The sequence below is a fragment of the Monodelphis domestica genome, chromosome 8 (genome assembly GCF_027887165.1).
Source record: "Monodelphis domestica isolate mMonDom1 chromosome 8, mMonDom1.pri, whole genome shotgun sequence".
NCBI classification, from domain to species: Eukaryota; Metazoa; Chordata; class Mammalia; order Didelphimorphia; family Didelphidae; genus Monodelphis; species Monodelphis domestica.
The window spans coordinates 70,829,384-70,852,617 of NC_077234.1; the positions used below are offsets into that span (position 1 = coordinate 70,829,384).

Genomic DNA, 23,234 nt, shown 5'->3' on the forward strand with positions numbered 1-23,234 from the left:
GATGAAAAACAATGGGTTCTATTTTGATCATTTTGAGTTTGAGAGGCCTATGGAACATCCAGTTCAATATGCCTAAAAGGCACTTGGTGATTCAAAATGGAAGAAAACAAACAAAGGCTAGAGAACCATTTGTTGGTATGGAAGCCTATAGCTAAGGCCTCTATGAATTAGTTCTGTAATAACCTCCTTGATCTCCCTTGTCTCACTTGAATCATTGAAGAAGTGAGAATTTTGGGAACTTCTGAACTCTCAGGGAAATCAGAGCTACTAACCAAATCAAAGAAGAGGGTACCCTTGGTTTTCAGAGAAGGCAAATCTTCCTTAAGGGTACCCATGTTATTATTGTTCCCTTTGGTAAGTAATTCAGAATCAGAATTGAAAATTGTACACATAAAAAGCAGAGGTTGTCCATTTTGGTTATATGTATGTCCACATGGTGCCCAAAGGGTGATAAAAGACTGCCCTACCCTTTGATCCAGCCATAGCACTGCTGGGTTTGTATCTCAAAGAGATGATAAGGAAAAAGACTTGTACAAGAATATTCATAGCTGCGCTCTTTGTGGTGGCCAAAAACTGGAAAACGAGGGGATGCCCTTCAATTGGAGAATGGTTGAACAAATTGTGGTATATGTTGGTGATGGAATACTATTGTGCTCAAAGGAATAATAAAGTGGAGGAATTCCATGGGGACTGGAACGACCTCCAGGAAGTGATGCAGAGCGAAAGGAGCAGAACCAGGAGAACATTGTACACAGAGACTGATACACTGTGGTACAATCAAACATAATGGACTTCTCCATTAATGGCAATACAATGTCCCTGAACAATCTGCAGGGATCTAGGAGAAAAAACACTATCCACAAGCAGAGGACAAACTGTGGGAGTAAAAACACTGAGGAAAAGCAACTGCTTGACTACAGCGGTTGAGGGGATATGATTGAGGAGAGACTCTAAATGAACACCCTAATGCAAATACCAACAACAGGGAAATGGGTTCGAATCAAGGACACATGTGATACCCAGTGGAATTGCACGTCAGCTATGGGAGGGGTGGTGGGGAGGGGGGGGAATAAAATCATCTTTGTTTCCAATGAATAATGTTTTTAAATGACCAAATAAAATAATGTTTAAAAGTAAAAAAATATATATGTATATACACATGGGTAGTGAAAATACAGTTCAAAGGAAAGAAGAGATATCTCTGGAATTTCATTCACCTCTCTACAAGGGAAAATGTGCTTCCTGTCTCAAGGGGAGGATATTAGGGTTACAAAACTGGCCCCTCTGCTCTCTCAAAGAGACGATATAAGTCTAGAATTGTATCCATCTACTATCCTAAATCTTAGTTTAGAGGAGATTCTTTTAAGATTCAACTCATTTTTTCCTGGTCATTATCCCATAAGAAGAAAAGGATTGGAGCAGCTAGTGGCTCAGTGGATTGAAAGCCAGGCCTAGAGACAGGAGGTCCTGGGTTCAAATCTGATCTCAGACATTTCCTAATTGTGTGATCTACAGCAAGTCACTTATCCCCAAATGCCCAGTCTTTACCACTCTTCTGTTTGGGAACATACTATTCGGAATTATACTAACTGGAGGTAAGGGTTAAAAAAAAAAGAGGGAAGGGAATGTTCCAAGTTATACTGAAGTATTGATTCCCCACCAAATGCCAGGTACATAAAGAACATCACTACAGTAAATTGCAAATAAACCTTCTTATGCAACATGATCACAATTCGGAAAGTTATGTAAGTTTTTAATATTGGGCAATACACAGAAAGAACAAGCTCTCCCATGGGGAATGAAAGACATCTCTCTTTTTAGGGATTACAGATAGAAAATGCTGCATATACAGTCAGATGTGGCTGCTTTGCCCTTAAGTTGTTTCTGTGGGGTTTTTTGTTTGTTTGTTTGTTTTTATGTAACCCTTACCATCTGTCTTAGAATAAAAACTAAGTACTAGTTCCAAGGTAGAAGAGCTGAAAGAGCTAATTGAGCAACTGGGGTTAGATGACTTACCCAGAGTCACACTGCTAGAAAGTATCTGAGGTCAGATTTGAACCCAGGACCTTGTCTCCAGATCTGGTTCTCTATCCACTGAGCTACCTAGCTGTCCCTAGCATTAGATTTTAACTGTTTTTCTTTGTTCCAAGAGAGCCATTTTTTAAAAAAAGTCTCTGTCTTTCTATGACTCTGTGTATGTGTATGTGCATGTACATGTGCAGGTAATTAAACATTTATCATACATTTATTATGAGCCAGGCACTATGCTAAGCATATATGCCTATTATATGTATATACATAAATATAATTTTAAAAAAGAATTAATATAGTTAAGGACAGTAGAAGAAGCAAAATGACAAATTGGTAAGATCACTGGGAACTGAAGTCAGATGACTGCCCTGGGTTCAAGTTCTGACTCTGCCAATTACATCCTATGTCACCTGGAGTAAATAAATCTCTGTTGACGCCATTTTCCTCATCTACAAAATGATGGTGTCAGATTAGATGTCATCTAAGTTCCATTTCAGGTCTAAGTCTATGATCCTCAAATATTACGAGTATAACCAGCATTGCATTATGAAATAAAAATTTAAACAGTTGTGGAGAGGTCTATTACCCAACGTGCTTTATTTCTTTTATTTCTTTTTTTTTTAAACCTTGCTTTTTGTCATAGTAATAGCTCTAAAATAGAAGGGCAAGTTAGGTACTAGGGGGTTAAGTGATTTGCCCAGGGTTACAGAGCTAGAAAGTATCTGAGGCTACATTTGAACCCAGGACCTCCTGTCTCCAGACCTGATTCTCAATCTACTCACCTAGCTTCCCCCTTAAATGCTCTTTTTTGTTTTAAAGGAAAGAATTTGAATAATAGATAACATTTTTCTCCTTTTCCCTTTCCTTCATATTTATCTTTTCAAGTTTCTCTTGCTCTTTGTGTCTGGATGTCAAACTTTCCACAAAGCTCTGGTCTTTTCTTTACAAATACTTGGAAATCTTGTATTTTGTTGAATGCCCATACTTTCCCCTGGAAGTATATAGTCAGTTTTGATGGATAACTGATTCTTGGTTGAAGACCCAGCTCTCTTGCTTTTCTGAATATCATGTTCCATGCCTTACGGTCATTCAGAGTGGAAATTGCTAGGTCCTGTGTGACCCTGATTGGTGTTCCTTTATATCTAAATTGTCTTTTTCTGGCTTCTTGTAAGATTTTTTTCTTTTGCTTGGAAGCTTTGGAATTTGGCAATTACATTCCTAGGAGTTGTCTTTTGGGGATTTAGTGTAGAGGGTGTTCTGTGAACTCTTTCAATGCATATTTTGTCCCCTTGTTCTAGAATCTCTGGGCAGTTTTCTTTGATGATATCATGTATTATGATATCAAGATTACTGTTTATTTCTGGCTTTTCTGGCAGACCAATGATTCCCAGATTGTCTCTCCTTCCTCTGTTTTCCAGGTCTGTCACCTTGTCAGTGAGATATTTTATGTTATCTTCTAATCCCTTAGTCTTTTGACTTTGCTTTATTAATCCTTGCTCTTTTGCAAGATCATTATCTTCCAGTTGCCTGATTCTGACCTTTAAAGACTAGTTTTCCTTTTCAGTTTGGTCTGACATGTTTTTGGAGGCTTCGAGCTGTTTCTGCATTTGCATATTTTGGTCCCTCAGATTGCTGAGTTCCTTTTGCATTGTTTCCCATTTTTTCTGCCAGAAGGCTTCCATCTTTTTAATAATTTCCAATTTAAATTCTTCAAGAGCTTGTGGAGAATTTCCATTTCTTTTGGAAGGTTTTGGAGCATTTATTTGTGTTTCCTCTTCTATCTCCTCTGTATTTTGTATTTTTGCTCCATAAAATGTGTCCAAAGTCCCCTCCTCCTTCTTGCTTTTCTTGGTGTTTGGAGGCTGTTGTACCTCTGCACTGTTTGCCATCTCTATGTTTTTTTTTCTCCCCTTTCCAGTCAGAAATCTGAGTGAGGAGGACTGGCTCTCAGTATATCTGTCTGATGATCCAAGGCTTTAGCCCCAGGCAAATTGTCAGTTCTCCACAGCTGCGCTGTCTTCCCAGGGAAGCCCAGGGTTTGCCCTCCCCTACCTGCCGGTGTTTCGGGTGTTACTGCTCTCAGTTCCCTCCAGTTGCTTCTCCACTGCCTTACTTCCACACTCTGAGCCTGGCACAGCACTGTCCGCAAGGTGCCCCAGTGCATTTGCCGGCCCAGGGTTCCTGTCCTTTCAGAGGCCCTGCACTCTAGGAGGGGAGGGGTCCTGGCTTCCCTGAGCTCTGAGGGCTCCTGATGGGATTAGGTTCAACTGGGTTGGTCTGGATGTGCCCCGAGGCAAAAACTTCCAGTGAGACTCCGATGGAAGGACCCAGCCATGGGGCTACAGGCTCCCCCCCTCCCCCCGTCTCTCTCAAGCTGCTTCCCTGCCATCTGTGTTGGACGCTCCGGGACTGGCCCAGGTTGCTTTCAAGGTGTTCCCTTCAGAACAGCACCTTTGCTGGCCCTGATGTTCCCACTGCTGCTGAGGGCTCAGTGCTCTGGGTTAGGGGGGGGAGGGGTCCTGGGACCTTCCTTCTGCCTTCTCCTTAGACCCTAGTGTTCTGGGATTCTGGCTTTTGGGGGGCATACCTTTTGATTTGAGTCCAGAAGGAGGGTTCCTTGCCTCTGTCCTGTTGTTAAGTTTGAATTTCAGTCCCCTAGGAGCATTCAGTTTGTAATCAGTAAGGAAGGGTTTTCAGAGGTCTGAACTTTTGCTGCTTCTAAGCCGCCATCTTGACCGGAAGTTGTTTTAAAGGAAAGAAGAGGCCATCAACAAACATGAATAGAGTGGGATCTTGTGAAAAAAGGATATTGAAGGTCAGGGTGAGAGCCCTTTGTTATATGATGTTAAACTGGGTCAGTTTCTGAGATCAGTGGTTCTTCCAGTCCATCCTGGCCACTTTCACTTCAGCACCTCAGTGGGTAAGTGTTGGATATGGCTTCTCCTTCTAACTAGGAAGACCATAACCCAGTGAAGAAATATCAACTTGTGTCCATTCTTTCCTTTTGGTTCTGTTTATTTCATATGATTCTTTCCCTACATCTCTGAGCCCATTATACACCCCATTTCTTATGATGCAGTGCTATTCTATTACCTTCCTATGCCCTAGTTTATTCAGACATTCCCCACCTGATGGGCATCCCATTGGTTTCCAGTCCTTTGCTATAACAAAAAGTACTACTATCCATATTCTTGTATTTTATACTAATCATTTCACTATAAGTATGATTTATTGGCTTTGGGGAAATAGTTCCAAAACCTTTGAACCAATTCATAGCATTAATAACAATAGCAAACATTTATAGGGCACTTAAAGGTTTGCAAAGCATTTTGCAATTATTATCTCATTTGCAATTTTGCAATTAGCTCATTTATTCTCACAATAACCCTAGGAGAAAAGCACTATTAATTATCTTCATAGTACATATGAGGAAACTGCGACAGGAAGAGGTTAGAAGATTTCCCAAGGTCATATGGATAGGAAAGTGTCCACAATTAAGTTTGAATTCAAATCTTCCTGACTCTAGATCCAGTGCCCCACCCATTGCACCAACTAGCTGTATGTCTTCCTCTAGCAATAACTATTTCATTCTTTCATCATTTTTTCCAATCACATGGTGGAAAGATAGAATCTCCCAGTTGTTTTCATTTGAATTTTGATCAATATTAAAGGTAGTAGCATTTTTATTTTATTTATTTATTTTTAAACCCTTACCTTCATCTTAGAATCGATACTGTGTATTGGTTCCAAGGCAGAAGAGTGGTAAGGGCTAGGCAATGGGGATTAAGTGACTTGCCCAGGGTCACACAGCTAGGAAGTGTCTGAGGCCAGATTCAAACCTAGGACCTCTCATCTCTAGGCCTGGCTCTCAATCCACTGAGCCACCCAGCTGACCCATGGCATTTTTACATGATTTATTTCTTCACTGGAGAACTGCCTGTTCATATTTTTTGGCCATTTATCTACTGAATGCATGGCTCTTGTCCTTAAATGTTTGTATCAATACTTTATATAACTTTGATATCATACCTTTATCAAAGAAATTTGTTATAAATATTTATCCTATTGCTTCCTAATTGTGCATATTTTGCTTGTACAGAAGCTTTTTCTTTTCTTCTCCCTCTTTAATTTAAAGATATTTTAGTTTTCCATGCTTTTTTATTATTATGTAATCAAAATTGCCATTTTATCTTTTATGATAATGCCTACACCTTGTTTAGGTGAGAATTCTCCCTTTCGCCCCATTTATGGAAGGAGAACAGGGATCTTCTTTCTCCCTTCATTCTTTTAAGATATCATCTTTTATTCTTAGGTCAAGTATCATTGAGTTTGCTGACATATATAGTATACAATATTGATCCAAACCTAATTTCTGCCAGGAGGTTTTCAAATTTTCCCATAAGTTTTTTCCCCCAAATACAGAATCTTTATTTAAATAGACTATTCCCCCTTTTAGGGGAATTCTGTGCCATGTGTCTATATATGCCAACTAACACATAGGCTTTAGGGATTTGGCCAAGACTTAAACCATGGGACATAAACCATGATATTTTATAATATACAACTTTTATATACAAAATGTCAGCGGAGCTGAGACAATTGCTTCCTAGTTTTTATTTTTCATTTTTACAACATGGTCCAACCAGAAGCAATTAATATCTTTCCAATTCATTAAATACAACAGGGAGACCAGCCCTTAGAACACATTCATACCCATTATACAGAACATACCCAGATATTCTCTGCCCTTGTTACAATCCAACATGGAGGCTTGGTAAGCCTACTATTGGCCATGAGCAACTGAACCAACTGGCACTTCATGAGAACAAAGTCTTCTATTTATTAGCTGGTAAGACTGATAAACCATGAGTTATTGAGCAAGAACTGAGTGTTCTTCCAAATATTCAAGTAAATAAATTGTGTCTAGTTTTCTTCCTTGACATCTTTGGAGTGACAAACACTGTCTTGAACTCTGACATAGCAGAGTGAAGCTGGTTGCTTTTCTTCCCACATCAGGACACTTTGGATTCCTGAGTGCCCCTATTTCTTTTGTATTCATTTTTTCCTGATCTTAAGTGAGTGATGGAAGTGCCCATGAGACTGGTAAAATTGGCAGATCCATTAGAACCATAAAAGATCCCACTGGCAGAATCAATAGCAGTTTTGTCAGAGCGGTAGTGGCCAATGACAGAGGAAAGATCTGCTGAGAGGGTAGAAAGGCAGTTTCTCAAAGATGACGGCAGCTTCAGAGATTGTGAGCCCTCCTGGTAAAGCAAAATGGATTCTAAAAGGCATCAATTCTCCCTTGCAGAGAGGTAAACATAAGGATAACTTCATAAGGAGTCTACAAAGGAAGAAAAAGATTTCCTAGGACCATAGTCAGGAGATAATCTTCTATACATGTACCTCACTACTATGGGTCTTTAAGGGGATGCTTATTCTTCCTCCTACAAATTCTTCATGTATTTGTGTGAGAGTATATCCCAGATTATTGCTGGAATGCTTTATAGCAATTCCTTTAAGTAGCCGAGTACATTGTCCCCAGGAAACCTTGTGTGGAGTAGGCCAGTATGTCCTGGGGTTAGGGAGGATGCTACAGGAACTACTGTGGTTACTATACCTTCTTAGCAAATACTCTCTTCTATGCATTGACAAAGTTCTACTGGATGACTGATGATGAGGAACACACTGGATAAGAGTTCATGAGCAATGGTGCTAGAAACTCTAGCCTCTTGGGGTTTGAGATGCCTATACCATGTCCCAGTAAAGACATCTAGCAAGCAGTTAGAGATGCACTACCACAATTTGGTAGAGAAATTAAGGCTGGAAATATAGATTTGGGAATTATCTGGCCAGAGCTGAACACTGAACCCACAGTAGTCAATGATATCTCCAAGAAAGAAGGTTTAAAGAGAAAGAGAAAATAAGCCAGCACGGACTCTTTGGAGACATCTAAACTTTAAACTTTGGAACAGTTTAGGGGATGGGATATAGATAATAATCCAGTAAAGGAGCCTAGGAAAGAGTGGTCAGAAAGGCAAGAAGAAAACCATGATTGAGCAGTACCATGGAAAACAATGGAAGAGAGAATTTTTAGATAGTACCAAAAGTTACAAAGACAGCAAATAGGATGCAAACCAAAAAATGTCCACCAGATTAAAAAATTAAGAGATTGTGAGCATTTTTAGTGGTAGGGTTGGAAGCCAGAACACAAAAAAACTGAAAGATGAGTCAGTAATCAGGAAGTGAAAGCAATTGGTTTTCTAGCACTTTTGTAGCAAAATAAATTAAAACTATGATATGACTGCTTACAGGTCAATTAAACTTTTTTTTTAAGATTAGGTTATATCTGAGTATTTTTGAGGGAATGGGGAGAGAATTGATATTCTAAAGGTGAGGGGGAAATAGAGAATGATCAATTAATAGGGCAAGCCAATGGAGAAAATGAGAGCCTCCAATCCAAGGCACAGGTAGAGAGGTTGGTCTTGGAAAGGAGACGGCCATTTCCTCAGAGCCAGAAGTAGAAGATGGGTAAAGATGCAGAGACATTTTTAGGAGCTAAAGAAGCTCATGGTGGATGTAGCAATTATTTCAATAATACAGAGAAGCAACAAACTCTTCTGAGAAAGGGAAGCGTGAGAAATATAAAAGGAAGAAAAGAAGGAAGGAAGGAAGGAAGGAAGGAAGGAAGGAAGGAAGGAAGGAAGGAAGGAAGGAAGGAAGGAAGGAAGGAAGGAAGGAAGGAAGGAAGGAAGGAAGGAAGGAAGGAAGGAAGGAAGGAAGGAAGGAAGAGCTCTACCTCCTGGACTTTGTGCATTGGATGTACCTTCTCCCCTTTTGACATCTCCGTTTGATTGGCTGGTTCCTCCCAAAACTGCTATTTTAATGAAGATGTCCAAACCAGCCATGTCTTCAATCCTCTCCAGGCTAAGTTCCTGCCTCCCTGACTTTCTCTACAACACCTATCTGGGTACCTTTATCTTTTTCTTTTTTGCTTTGTTATATGTTGCCTTCCCCCATTAGAATATACTATCTTTGAGAGCAGGAATGTCTTTCTTTCTGTTTACATATGTATTCCAGTACTTAGCACAATGCCTGCTCAACATTTCTCTCCTCAGAGTTTATTTAACTAATATTTGCTCCTCAATTCTCATACTTCCTTCTTCTTTAAAAACAAACAAAAATGCCTTCTCTACTATCTTAGAATTGATACTAAGTATTGTTTCCAAGGCAGAAGAGCAGCAAGGGCTAGGCATTAGTGGTTAAGTGACTTGCCCAGGGTCACACAGCTAAGAAGTAGCTGAAGCCTGGTTTGAACCCAGGACCTCCTGTCTCTAGGCCTGGATTCTTTCCACTATGTCACCTAGAAGTCCCACATACTTCTTTCTCCATACCATCCACCTAGAGAATATTATTTTGTCATCTTCAACTAGTATTCTGTAACAGAGGCAATAGCCTTTAGATAAACTAATGAATCATTAGGTTTCAGACAGGTGCATTAAGACAGAAACAATTTTATACTGCCAAGTACTGTTTTGTAAGGGGTGAAAGAAGCCCAGTTGGGAAATCATCAAGACAGCCCCTTTTAGTTTCATTCCTCTCCCATCAGGAAAATCCATATTCCTCTATAAATCAGGGGTGCTAAATAGTTGTTTCCCCAAGGAACAAAGCCTTCTTGCACTAATGCTATGAATGACCTAATCCCAGCCAACTCAAACATTTGTAATTTATGTTTATTAAATGCTTCAGCCTCTTTAGGTCAACTGATCTTTCAATCGCTCTTTGAGGAGCCAATTTCGATTCTTTGGAGATGGTAGTATCCTGAGTCCCAAGCCTATAGCCTCACCAAAAAAAAAGGATATTTGTGTAGAAGAATGTCATTGTGCTTCCAATTATCTTCAAAAGCCCTGTGTGGCCCCCAAATACAACCCATCCTGGTCTTTTCTTCCTATTAAATTATAGACTTATACATAGGTCAAATATATAGTTAATGATGGGAATAGCATATTTGAACTACAACCAAGATTCAAAGGAGCCCCAAAGGGCAGACTTCATGGCTTAATAATGTGTTGATAGCTTTGATTTGAATCATAAAGAAGCCTGAGATAGCTTCTAGGTGGAGACAGAGAGAGACACAGAAAGACTGAAAAATAGCATTTGACAGTCCTGATCCTTGAGTTCCTTACATTCTAAACTTAAAAATAATAATAATAATAATAAACTCCCTCCTTCTATGGGGAAGCAAGCCACATATTGAGGATAAGAGTGAGGAGGAATGGGATATAGATGGGCCAATTAGGAGGTTATCCTAATTAATAACTAAGATCATGAGGCTTTTTTTCCTCACAATTTACTTTGAAGAAAGCCAACTCTCTCTTACCTGAAATAATGAAAAAATTGATTTGTATACATCTAATCCTGGAGATTAGGGGCGGCTAGGTGATACAGTGGATAAAGCACTGGGCCTGGAGTCAGGAAGATCTGAGTTCAAATCTGGTCTTAGAATTAAGCACTTACTGTGTGACCCTGGGCAAATTATTTAACCTCTATTTTCCTCAGTTCCCTCATTTGTAAAATGGAGGCTCACTGAAGAAGGAAATGGCAAACCACTCCAGTAGCTTTGCCAGGAAAATCCTTTGGATAAGTCCATGAGCTCACAAAGGGTCAGACGTGACTGAAGAGAAATCCAGGAGAGGAAGAAGATCCAGAAGTGCCCGAAGAAGCCCCAAAAGATCAGTGTTAGTGACAGGAGTCATGGAAAAATCCATATTTTGTAAGGCTCACATAGCTAGTATAAATGAGGAGGGGACACCCAGAGTAAGACAACTAGAAACAGCTGTTTCTATGATTACTCATCCCTACTTTCCTGGCATTTTTCCTCTTGGTTACCACTTACTTGTGTGCTAAGTCTTGTAACTAAGCCTGTCACACTTTAAACAGGAGAAGTAAAAGTATAACTTAAAACCAGCAAATGAGTTTGCCTTTCACTTTTCTTATTTTTAAAAATAAGCGCAGACTACACCAGGAAACTGAGAAGGAACTCCAAAGAACAGGAGTAAAAAGACATTATTTATACAAGTAGACAGAGAGAAGTTGGGCTGGTCACATGGCAAGAATGAAGGACAGCAAGTAGATAGCCAGAAAGTTCCCGACACCCTCACAACGGCAGGAAGGCCTCCAGCATACTGGGTAGACAGGTAGTGGCAAACCTGGCAGGAATTTTTAAATTATTATTTTATTATTATTATTATAGTAAGGGTTATACAGAATGAGTTCCTGAATTAAAGATCACAGAATGAGTTAAGAGCTGGGAGAAGAATATTCAGAATCCTGTACTAACGTCCTCATTTGCTCACTGGGACATGGAGGTGACCGGAGTGTGGAAGGTAAGTCACTAAAGCAAAGACTTTGGTAGGTCTTTCCAAACTGGAAAGGATTAGGAGTCAGAAGATCTTAATTGCCCATGTTGGCTCTACCACTTACCTGGGTGATCTTGGACATGTCACTTTCTCCCTATGGGCCTCAGTTTCCTCAGTTATAAAATGTTAGGGTTAGACTAGAAGATCTCTAAGTTTCTTTCCAACTCTGCAGTCTATGACTCAACAGTAAACTGTGTGTCTGATTGTCAGAGGACTAAAGTGGCCAGGCTTGGACAGGCTCATTACCAGAATATAGACTAACAGGTGGTCAATTCTTTTTTTTCTGGCCACAGCAATTCAGGAGATGATCTACTGAGTCATGGAGAGAGCATGTTCTATGATCCAGACAGATGAGGTATTCACCAATGAAGTTAACAATAATGATAATAATACAACAATTAAATTACAAAATCCTCTATGGTGGCTAAGAACCTCAGCTCTTCTTTGAGAAAAGTGAAACCATTCAATGTGACCTAACTCTGTTCCCTTTCTCTTTATCTCAAACCTCTTGCTATCGTCTCTACTCTATCCTCCCTTCTCTCATTTTCCAACAATAAGGTGGCTTTTCTCCTTGCCAAGATCACTCTCTTCCCTGGTGCCTTTGAACTCATCCCTCCTATATTCTTTAGTAGATTGCAACCTCAATCATCTCCCCTTCCTTTCTATAATATTCAACCCCTCCCAGTCTACTGGCTTTTTTTTTCACTGCCTTTGAACATTCCCAATCCCTAAAAAATCACTAGACCCTCCCATCAAACCTGCATATCTCTAGAGTTTTCCCTCTAAAGTATCTCCTCCATCCAGGCCCAATTAGAATATTAAACTCTTTGCAGGTCAGGACTGTGTTGTGTTCATATCCTCAATGCCTAGCTTGGTGCCCTACACATTTACGTACATATACATTCCCATATATACATACATATAGTATTAAATAAAGAAATTTCATTCCTGCTTTTAGATTGTAAATATCTTGAGGGCAAGAAAAATAGCAATTTCCATTTTTGTATCTTCAGTGGAGAACTATATATATATATATTATATATATATATATATATATATATATATATATATATATATATATATTCGTTTTAAACCCTTACCTCTGGGACATCTAAGTGGATAGAGAGCCAAGCCTGGAAATGGAAAGTAAAGTCCTGGGTTCAAATCTAACCTCAGAGACTTCCTAGCTGTGTGACCCTGGGCAAGTCACTTAACCCCAAATGCCTAGCCCTTACTGCTCTTCTGCCTTGAAACCAATATTTAGCTTTGATTCTAAGACAGAAGGTGAGGATTTGGGGAGGGGGGGAGAAAACTTACCTTCTGTCTTAGTAACTGCTATAAGTAACAATGGCAAGGGCTAGGCAATTGGAGTTAAAGGACTTGCCAAGTGTTATAGTGAAAATTTCACCTAAATTTTAATCTTTACACAAGGGTCATACAACTAGAAAGTATCTGAGGCCATATTTGAACCCAGATCCTCCCAACTCCAGACCCAGCATCCTATCTACTGTGCTACCTAGCTGCCCTTTTGATAAATTAAATATTTACTGAAGCAAAGCAGTCCTCCCAACAACCACCCAGAGAGACAGTTGAAGCAGTCAAGTTCAGTAGATAAAGGAACAGACCCAGTGGGGTTGTGCCTTTTTAAAAGGTACAAAGCTAACAGTGGCAGGTTGTGAAATTAGGATTTTAAATTTACTAAATCCTAACCTTGCTATTTTGTTGCTGTGTTTGTAGAAAACTGGTGTTCTTGCCAAAGTCTAGAACTGGCTCTCTGAGCCAGTTGTTACATTTTCCACATGAGCATTTCCCCTTCAGAAATCAGCAAATGCTACATCCTGAAATTCTGTGAGAAATTGCTTTGTTAGCTCAGAGATCTTACACTCTATCCCATACAAAGATTTCCAACTATGCAGCTGCTTGAGGACAATCTCTCAGTAGGACTAATCGGCAATTCAGAATCTACTCTCCTGTTTGCCCCATACTCCAGGCATTCATTACACCTCTCACATTTCTGGGAGTTAAATGGAGCAGAAGGAGATTTAAGGGGCTTGGGTTGCTCAGGGCTCAGGACATTATTTCTGCAGGGAGAGAGTGAGCAAATGGCTTTTCACTCAGTGGCTCAGGTGCCAAGAGCCTTGTCATTATTGAAAAATAAGAACTGTACAGAGGCAAGTTGGGGGAAGTATAACAGAGCAGACCCACAATGGGGGTAGACACCAGGAGGGAAGGCAAAATATGAGAAGACACAATCGTGATCCCTGTTTCCCCAAGCTTGGAGGCCCAGGACCATTTCTAATTCCACTTGTTTTTGTGTGCATGTGTGTTTTTTTAATCCTTGGCTTTGGGGCTGGAGGAAAGAATTTTGTACTAACAGTGCCCCTTTAGATAAAGGTAGGGGTGTATTGTACTGTATTAGAAATGATATTTCCCTTAGTATCTCTCTAGTCAAGCCACAGTATCTTATTTATTACAACTAGAAATATCTGCTCAATATCTATTTATTACAATACCCAAGTCTCTGAGCAAGTGCTACAAACCAAGGTTTGATTTATTATTTTATTGTTTGTCTAGAGTTAATAAAGTGATAGAGAAAATGTTAATATGTTAAATGTGTCATGTACATTTTTTTTTGGAGAACTGATTGTTTAACATTACTTAGCATACCACTGTTATAGGAATATAAAAATGTAAATAAGTGAAGGGGAGGAACGGGGAAAATCTTCCAGCTGGCACCTGGGTGTTGTTCTAAGTAGTACAATGTCCTCAAATACCCCAGATTTAATCTATTACCAATTCCTGCCAATTCTTCTGAAGTATTTTTCCAAACTGTTTTTTTCTTCTTAGGTCCCACTTTCATCAACCCTAATCCAGGCTTTTATCTCCCAAGGCTTTGGATCAGCCCTCTTAGCTTAGCCTTCCTCTTTCTGGCCTCTCTTTCCCCTCTATGATTCATATTAGACACCACTATTCTAATAACAATTCCTACTTACATAGCACTGTCCTTACAACAAAGAAAAGTGTAAGTATCTTCTTCTGTCATTTTACACATGAGGGCACTGGGGCCATGTACAGTAATTTGCTCAAGATCAGAAGATTCTTCTGAATCCATGTTCAGGCCTTCCTTCCTTCCTTCCTTCCTTCCTTCCTTCCTTCCTTCCTTCCTTCTTCCCTCTCTCTTTCTTCCTTTCTTCCTTTCTTTCTTCCCTTTCTTCCTTCTTCCCTTCCTCCCTCCCTCTATTTCTTTCTTTTCCTTCTTCCTCCCTCCCTCCCTCCCTCCCTCTCTCTCTCTCTCTCTCTCTCTCTCTCTCTCTCTCTCTCTCTCTCTCTCTCTCTCTCTCTCTCTCTCTCTCTCTCTTTCCTTCCTTCTTTCCTTCCTTCCTTCCTTCCTTCCTTCCTTCCTTCCTTCCTTCCTTCCTTCCTTCCTTCCTTCCTTCCTTCCTTCCTTTGCTTTCTGTCTTAGTAACAACTCTAAATTAGAAGGGCAAAGGTCAGGCAAATGAGGGAAAGTGAATTGCCCAGAGTCACACAGCTAGGCTATGTCCAAGATCATATTTGAACCCAGGTGCTTTTGACTCCAGGTCTGGTGCTCTATCCACTGAACCACCTAAATTCCCCAATCTATATTGGTAACATAATAATAATTTATTACTTTGATTATAGCTCTTTGTATGTGTATTATCTCTCACTGTGATAAGCTGGATGAGGGAAGTCTCCTCCACTTATCTAAATATATATATATATATATATGTCTCCCATGGCTAAACACTGAACTTTGTACATAGCAAATGATTGTTGAAATGCCAGATAGACTCAAATCCAAAGGTCTCATGATAAAGCATCATAAGCAGCACCAGAAAGATGGTGGACTCTAAAGATCCTTGGAAGCTTCTTTTCTTTGCTTTTGTTGGACAAGGCTAATGTGAGAATTTGGTTTAACTGACTATATATTTGTAAAGAGTTTCATTTTTCTTGCCTTCTTTCTGGATAGGGAAAGGAGAAGTAGGAGGGAGAGAATTCCAAATGGAAAAGAAAGAAAACTTAAATTCTTTTAAATGACAGGTTGAGTTTTTCAGTTTCTCTTTAAGGCTAGTCTCTTTAAGGGATCAGTATCTCATCCTTGGCTCAACTCCATGGTAGTATAAACTCAAAAAATACCTGATATTTGATTAATAATTAAAGTGCCATGTTGTCTGTCTTCTGTCGCTTTTCACTCCTATAGAACATCTGTCAGTTGCTTTTCAGTCATTTTCAGTTGTGTCTACTCTTCATGACAGCATTTGGGGTTTTCTTAAAAGACATTGAAGTAGTTTGCCATTTCCTTCTCCAGCTCAATTTATAGATGAGGAAACTGAGGCAAACAGGGTTAAGTGACTTGCCCAGGGTCACATAACTAGAAAGTATCTGAGGCTAGATTTGAACTCAGGTCTTCCAGACTCCAGACCCAATGCTCTATCCACTTCACTACCTAGCTGCCCATTCATGCATAGGTGTACATGTGTGATTGTGTGTATTTGTAAGCATTTGTATGTGTCTGTATGTATAAGATGTATATGCGTGTGAAGATAACCTTCCAGAAAGCTATTTTCCTTTATATGTCTATAAGCATATGAAATGCAGTCACACATGCATGTGCTGACACTTGAAGTATGTAGCCTGGAGGCATATGGATATATACATGGATGCATGAAAACAAATCTTTCTGTGAGTTTATGCCTAGGATGAGACTGGCCGGCGGTTTGGTCCCAGAACTGAATCATATTTATTGCAGTCTCCGACGTTCATTTTCACTTTCGACCCTTCTCCTCCTCACTTATCTTTCCGTCTCAGAAGCTTTCTCTTCCTCCTTTCTCTCCCTTTAGTAATTCTCCCCGTTGAGCACTGGGAAGTCATCTTGGAGCACAGACTCTTGGGTTAGCGGCCCTGGGTTCTAACTCTACTTGCTCAATTCCTGGGCGACCTTGGGGCTCAGTTTCCTCAAAGACTCTGAGACCCCTTCCAGCCCAAGAGTCCCAGGAGCCCTCCAGGGCCCTCTAGGCGCTGTGCTCCCCTGCATCCCTTTCTCACTCCAAGCCGCCCCCTCCTGCAAAGCGAAGGGCAGCCCAGGAGCGCGTGCCCACCCTCTTCCCCGAGTACCTGCAGCTCGTGCAAGTGCAAGACGTAGCCTTGCACAAACAGTCGGAAAAGAGAGTGCAGCTGCCCAGGCCCTGGAAGCTCGTCCAGACTGCGCAGCTGCCGGGCCTCAGGCCCCGCGGTAGAGGATACGGCTCCAGGAGCCTCAGCCAGCTCCGGAGGGAGAGCCGTGGGGTCCACAGCCTTGGCCCTCGCCCCGAGAGGACAACGCGGCGGGACCATTCGCAGAGGCACCAACAGCTGCGCCAAGCGACCCCGCATCACCAGAGACCCAAGATTCTGCATGTCGGACAGTGGCCTCCAGTTGTAAGAACCTGGACCAGACTCCCAGGCGGAGCCGAGGAGACCAGGGCGAGGGGCGGAGTCCCGGGGAAAAAAAAGACACATTGTTTTGGTTCCCAGATACCCGAGATGCCTCCTCTTCCCATCCAAAACCTCGTACACCGAGTCTTCCCTAACTCCCCGCCTCCGGGTCTTCCCTACGGCTTTAGATGGAGCCTGGCACCGAGAGAAACGAAGACCTCTCCTCACTTTGGAGGCGCATCGGGATATGCTACTTGTTGTCTACCCCTGGGGGATGAGGAGAGTGTCTTGTTGAGGAAGTGCCTAAGGAGCCTCTCTCGGGGATCTGGGAGGTGGAGCAAGAAAGGGGCAGAGGGGCCCGTGGATGATTTTGTGTGGAGTCAGACTTAGCTCCTTCTAGTCACCGCGGTTCCTCACTCACCCCACCCCACCCCCCTCATCATTTTTCCACACCCAACAGGCCCTCAGGCGTTCTGGAATCTAGGACAGCAAGAAACTCCACCCCCCCGAAGGAAAGATAAAATACTTCCCCTCAGTCTACTTCCTGGCACAGCACCTCCTCATCCTCCCGGCCCTGACACTCCCTACTCTTCCTAGGAATTAGCAGACAAATACTCTGGGGAACCGAATGTAAGGCTGAGTAGAAATCAGAGCTCCATATTGATTGAAATCGAATCAGCCTTGTGTAGTTGACAAATCAGAGGATTTGGATTCAAATCTAAGTTCTGCTTATTACCTTACGTGACGATTCACGTGACTCAGGGTTTTATGCTTCACTTTCCTCATCTAATATAGGGAGGTTAGAGGAGCAATCTGAAACGATATCTAAAAAGCTAATAAATAGTTTGAGTTGGCAAGACCACTAGAGAACAAAGAAAGAAAAGTCCCTATAGGTACAAAAATATTTATAAGGGCTCTGTTCTTGGTGGCAAAAAAAAAAAAGGAACCAAAGGGAATGTCCATCAGTTGGGGAATGGCTGAATAAATTATGGCATGTGGGTGTAATGGAATATTATTGTGCTGTAAGAAATGAAAAGATAGTTTCTAAGAAACCTGGGAAGACTTCTAGAGTGAACTGAGCAGAACCAGGAGAACCATTTATAAGTCAACAATAACATTGTAAAGATAACCAGTTTGGGCAGACTTAAGCATCTCAATGATCAACCATGATTCCTGAGGTCTAATGATGACGTATGCTACCTACCTCCTGCCAGAGAAGTGATGGTCTAATGCAGTGAAAGCTAATCTTTTAGAAACGGAGTGCTGGGCCCACCACCACACCACCACACTCCCAGACCAAGTGCTCTGCCTGCCCCCCCTCCCCAGACCTTGTGCAGTGCCCTGCCCAGCCCTTACCCGAGACCAGGGAGGGAGAAAGTACTCCCATTGGGCTGCTAGGCAGAGGGATAGTTGAAGGGAGGAAGGTCATCAGGAAGTGTAAAGAGGAGGAGGAGAGTGGCCTGATCAGTCCACTCCCCTCCAGCCCTGCTGTAGGTGAGCTGCTCACTTTATGCCACCACCCAACCATGTGCATTGGGCTGCTGGGCAGAGAGGCTGGTGAATGGAGGAATGTCCTCAGCCCTGGTGGAGAGGGGGAGGGGAACAGCTCCACCCAAATCCCTCCGCCTTTCTAGTAAAGAACTCTGGGGGGTTAGGAAAGGATAGCTACATGCTCAGAGAGAGCGCTCTGTGTCCCATTTTGGCACCCATGCCATAAGTTCTCCATCATGGTCTAATGTAAAGCTTGAGGCACATTTTTGGATCTGGCCAACATAAGATTTTATTTTCTTGGATATGCTTACTTTTTCCAAGGATTTTCCTTTTCTATTTTACCCAGTGTGGGGTTAAGGTTGAAAGCGGGAGAGTAAATTATTGACAATGGGGGAAAAAAACAGAGTGGAAGAAGTACACTACATAATCTTTAGGGTCCTTTCTAGCTTTAAAGCTTATGCTGTTATGAAATGACACTTTAGTTTCAAAGGGAGGACTTTATTTGATGAGCACTCTCTGTTCCTAACTGATAGTCTAGTTGCCTATTAACTTGCTTCCAAGGTCACAACTAACAGACTTTTTTTGACAAAACTATTACTATGAACTCAGGAGGTGATGTCTAGAATTTAGGCCTCCCACTGATCTCCCTCTCTTTGGAATTCATTCCTATAGCCTTAGGTATTTAATTTAAAAACTCAGTATACAAGTTTCCTTCCACTTTAGTCCCCACATAAATTACAAGGGACTAACAACTGCCTACGATTGATCTTTCCAGGGGTATCTGGATTCTAATAAAACAAATTGACCTGAATGCCAAGGAATTGTTACAATTGAAATTAAGGTAATCAGACACAAAACTTCAAACAGGATTGGTTTATTAGCAAAATGTAAAGTTGCCCATAAACAGGGTCTTAGCCTCCTTAGCTACCTAAGACCTTGAAGGGAGGGTTGATAGATCTTTTTTTTTTTTTTAAGATGGAACAGCCAAAAATTGCAAAGATAATAGATTAGACTCCCTGGTATTCATCTGCATCCTTCAAGGATAACAGATTTCCAATGTTGCTGGTAGATGGTGGCTTAGGGGAAGTCACCCAGCTGGATTCTCCCAACATTCCCTTCCAAACAACAGTAAAATGAAGCCTTCAAATCAAATCAAATTTTGGAGCAACAGCATCAACAAAAATTCAGTTTGTGATATTTTTCCAACCTAAGAAAACCTTAGCAGTAGACAGGAAAAGTCTCTGACACCAGGCCGGAGGCATGGTAGGGACCTATCCAGAGGTTACACACTCAGTGGCAGCAACAAGTGGCCACAGCAGGAACAACTTCAGAAGTTCTCAGGCCAGAAATAGTTTGGAGATCAGTCAACTGGTCAAAAAGAGATAACAGGGGACCCTTTACTGGCACTGGGTACAGCTGGCACTGCATGGCAATTCTATTGCTCATACACAGTTTTAGGGTGGAGAAGAGTTGTGGGGATAAGGGGCTCTGGTCAGAGTACCAAAGTAGAGAAGAGTGCTACCACCAGCAATTGCAAAGAAGCTGGAGCCCTTCAGAACTGAGCACAGATCAGGAGAAGAGTAATCAATCATATCACTCCCTGGATCACATCATCTTGGAAGAACCAAAAACTTGCAAACCTCCCAGAACTCGTTCTGAAAAAAGCAGCCCCCCCCCCACAAAAAAAAGCCTAAAGCTTGAGGCAGTGCCTCCCTGCCCTGAGGTAAACAGAGCCTATCTTAATTATAATGTTGAAAGTCAAAAAACAGGCTGGGAAAATGAGCAAACCAAAATAACAAAAATGAAAATTGACCACAGAAAGCTACTATGGAAGCAGGGAAGATCAAGACATAAACTTAGAAGACAACAATAGTGTAAAAACAGCAACAAGCAAAGCATCAAAGAAAAATTCTAATCTGATCCAACAACAATTCTTAAAAGAATGAAAGAAAGGGAAAAGAGTGGGAGAGGAAAAAATGGGGAAAGAAATGAAAGTGATACATGAAAATTATCTTTTTTTAAGATATTTTATTTTTTGATACAAGAAAATTATGAAAAGAGAATTGCTTAGTAAAAGTGGAACAAAGACAATTAAAGAAAATAATATCTTAAAAAATAAAATTTGGGAGCAGCTAGGAAGCATAATGGATAGATCACCAGATCTGCAGTTGGGAGGACCTGGGTTTGAATCTGACCTTAGCCACATCCTAGCTGTGTGATCCTGGGCAAATCGTTTAACCCCAATTGCCTAGTCTTTACCACTTTTCTCCTTCAGAATAAATGCTTAGTATCAAGTCTTAAACAGAAGGTAAGAGTGTTATTTTGCATTAAAAAAACATTTTCTCAATTACGCGTTATAACAATTTTCAACATGTTTTCCAAAATTATACGATCCAAATTTTATCCTTCTCTCCTTTCCCTCCCCCCTCCAAGTGATGGTAAGTAATTTGATCTGGGTTATACATGTAGTATCAAGCAAAAATACTTTCATATTGGTTATTGTTGTAAGAGAATACTCATTTAAAACCAAAACCCCAAAACAAACACAAATAAACTAAAGTGGAAAATAATATGCTTTGATCTGTATTCCAGTTCCAACAGGTCTTTATCTGGAAGGGGATAACATTCTTTGTCATATGTCATAAGAATCTTTTAAAATTGGTCTAATGGTAAAAGAGGCACAAAAATTCACTGAAGAAAAGAACTTTTTAAAAGACAGCATTAGCCAAATGGAAAAAGAGATACAAAAACTCACTAAATAAAATAATTTTCCAAAAATTAGAATTAGAAGTGATAATTAATGATTCCATGACACATAAAGAAACAACAAAACAAAGTAAAAAAAAAGTGAACTATCTCATCAGAAGAAACAACTAAGCTGGAAAACAGATCAAGGAGAAATAATTTAAGAATGATTGGACTACCTGAAAGCCATGACCAAAGAAAAACAGATTTCAAGAAATTATCAAGTAAAACTTACCCAATATCTTAGATCCAGAGGGTAAAATAGAAATGGAAAGAATCTACCAATAACCTCCTGAAAAAAAATCCCAGAAGCCAGAACCCAAACAATATGTTTCTTACAAGAGACAAACTTGAAGCAGGAAGACAAACAGAATTAAAATAAGGGACTGGAGTAAAAAAGACAGGAGTAGTAATCATGATCTCAAACCAAACCAAACCAAACAAAACAAAACCCCAAAACAGTGGAATTGCTCATTGGCTGTAGGAGAGTGGGGGTGGGAGGAGGGAAGGGAAAGAACATCAATCATATAACCATGGAAAAATCTTCCTAATTAATTAATTAATTAATTTTTTCCAAAAAGACCTAACTAAAAGAAATAATCAAAAGGAAACTACATTTTGCTGAAAGGTACTATAAACAATGAAGTAATATCAAAAATCTTAAAGAAAGTTTCTCTGATAAACACCTCATTTCTCAAATTTATACTGAATGTAGAATGGAGTCAAATTTGTAAAAGTCAGAATCATTCCCCAACTTATGAATAGGAAGTTTTCAGAAGAAGAAATCAAAGCTATCTATAGTCATATAAAAAATGCTCAAAATTGCTATTGATTAGAAAAAAGTAAATTAAAATTACTATGAAGTACCACCTCACACCTATCAGAAATGACAGATGCTGAATGGGATGAGGGGGAAATTGGTACACCAATGAACTGGTCCGACCATTCTGGAGAACAATTTGGAACTATGCCCACAAGGTTATGAAACTGTGCAAACCCTTTGACCCAGCAAATGATAGTCTACTGACTTAATAACACTTCAGAGATTTATACCTGAATTGAAAATTCAAGACAAAAATCAAATTATAGTCCCAAAAGAATATATGTCATAAAACAAAATTTCACTAATCATAGCTTAGGGCTAGGATACTATTGTTGTTATCAAGTTGCAATAACCATTAACAATAAGCCCATAGTGGGGCAAAATAGGTGGCTCAGTGAATAGTGTAATAAATGATGCTAGAGAGTTTCTAGTTGTAATAAATGGATAACCTGGGTTTCTATAGTAATAAAAGATATACTTGGAGATAGAGATATACTTCAGAGGGTGCCTATGGATCAATACTTGATGGCTTATTGATCAAGATATTGCCTACCCTCCTCCCTCAAATGCCACCCGTTTTTCCACCCACTCCCTCCTGCTGCCCTTCCCCCTCCCCCCTGTTAGTCAGCCACCTTTCTATGTAACTCAAGGTGAACTGTGAGGTTTAAAGAAGATACTTTTTTTCTTCTTTCTCAAGTAAGGAGGTTTATTGGGGAAGATAGGGCAGGATGGAAGATGAGATAAGAGGGATGGGGTTTTCCTAATCTATACAAGGAATTAGGAGGGTATTGGTAAAATGGCAGTTCAGTCACAACTGTGACACCAGTCTGTCAGGGAGTCACTAGCAGGGACAATTATTTTCTTCTTTCTTCTTTTCCAAACAGCCAGATAATCTCAGCTTGATTAATTCAAGTCCACCACTCTGTCAGAAGTCACAAAGGTCTCTCTCTATCTAGGTTAGAAGCTAAGAGGGGTCCAGTCACAAGCCTCTTAGCCTGGCTCAGAAGCCACCAGGGTCTCTCAGACTCAGGTCAGAAGCTAAGAGGGATCCAGTCAGAAGCCTCTCCACCTAGGCCCAAAAGCAAGTCTCCTTTCCTCCTCTCTCCAAAGCCAAGAGAGAAGTTCAGTTCCACTGTGGGGTTAGCTTCCAACTGCCTTTTCCCGGGAACATTCCAAATGGAATGTTACTTTTTTGATTGACAGATGATGTCCCTTGCTTGCAATGCAGAGTCTCTCTTTTATAATAGAGAGCCAGGGCTTAGAAATAGGAGGTCCTGGATGGAAAATAA

The 23,234-nt window shown here is 40.6% G+C and overlaps 1 protein-coding gene across 1 annotated transcript in view; it reads right to left on the reverse strand.

Annotated features, from left to right (window-relative positions):
• CYP27A1 (sterol 27-hydroxylase) overlaps nucleotides 1–17,317 on the reverse strand; it is a 37,857-nt gene extending 20,540 nt beyond the window's left edge. The window contains exon 1 of the mRNA XM_056807883.1: nucleotides 16,587–17,317. Within this exon, the coding sequence (XP_056663861.1) occupies nucleotides 16,587–16,970 (384 nt within the window). The 5' untranslated portion in view covers nucleotides 16,971–17,317. The remainder of the gene's footprint in view (nucleotides 1–16,586) is intronic.
• Between the last annotated feature and the right edge of the window lie 5,917 nt (nucleotides 17,318–23,234).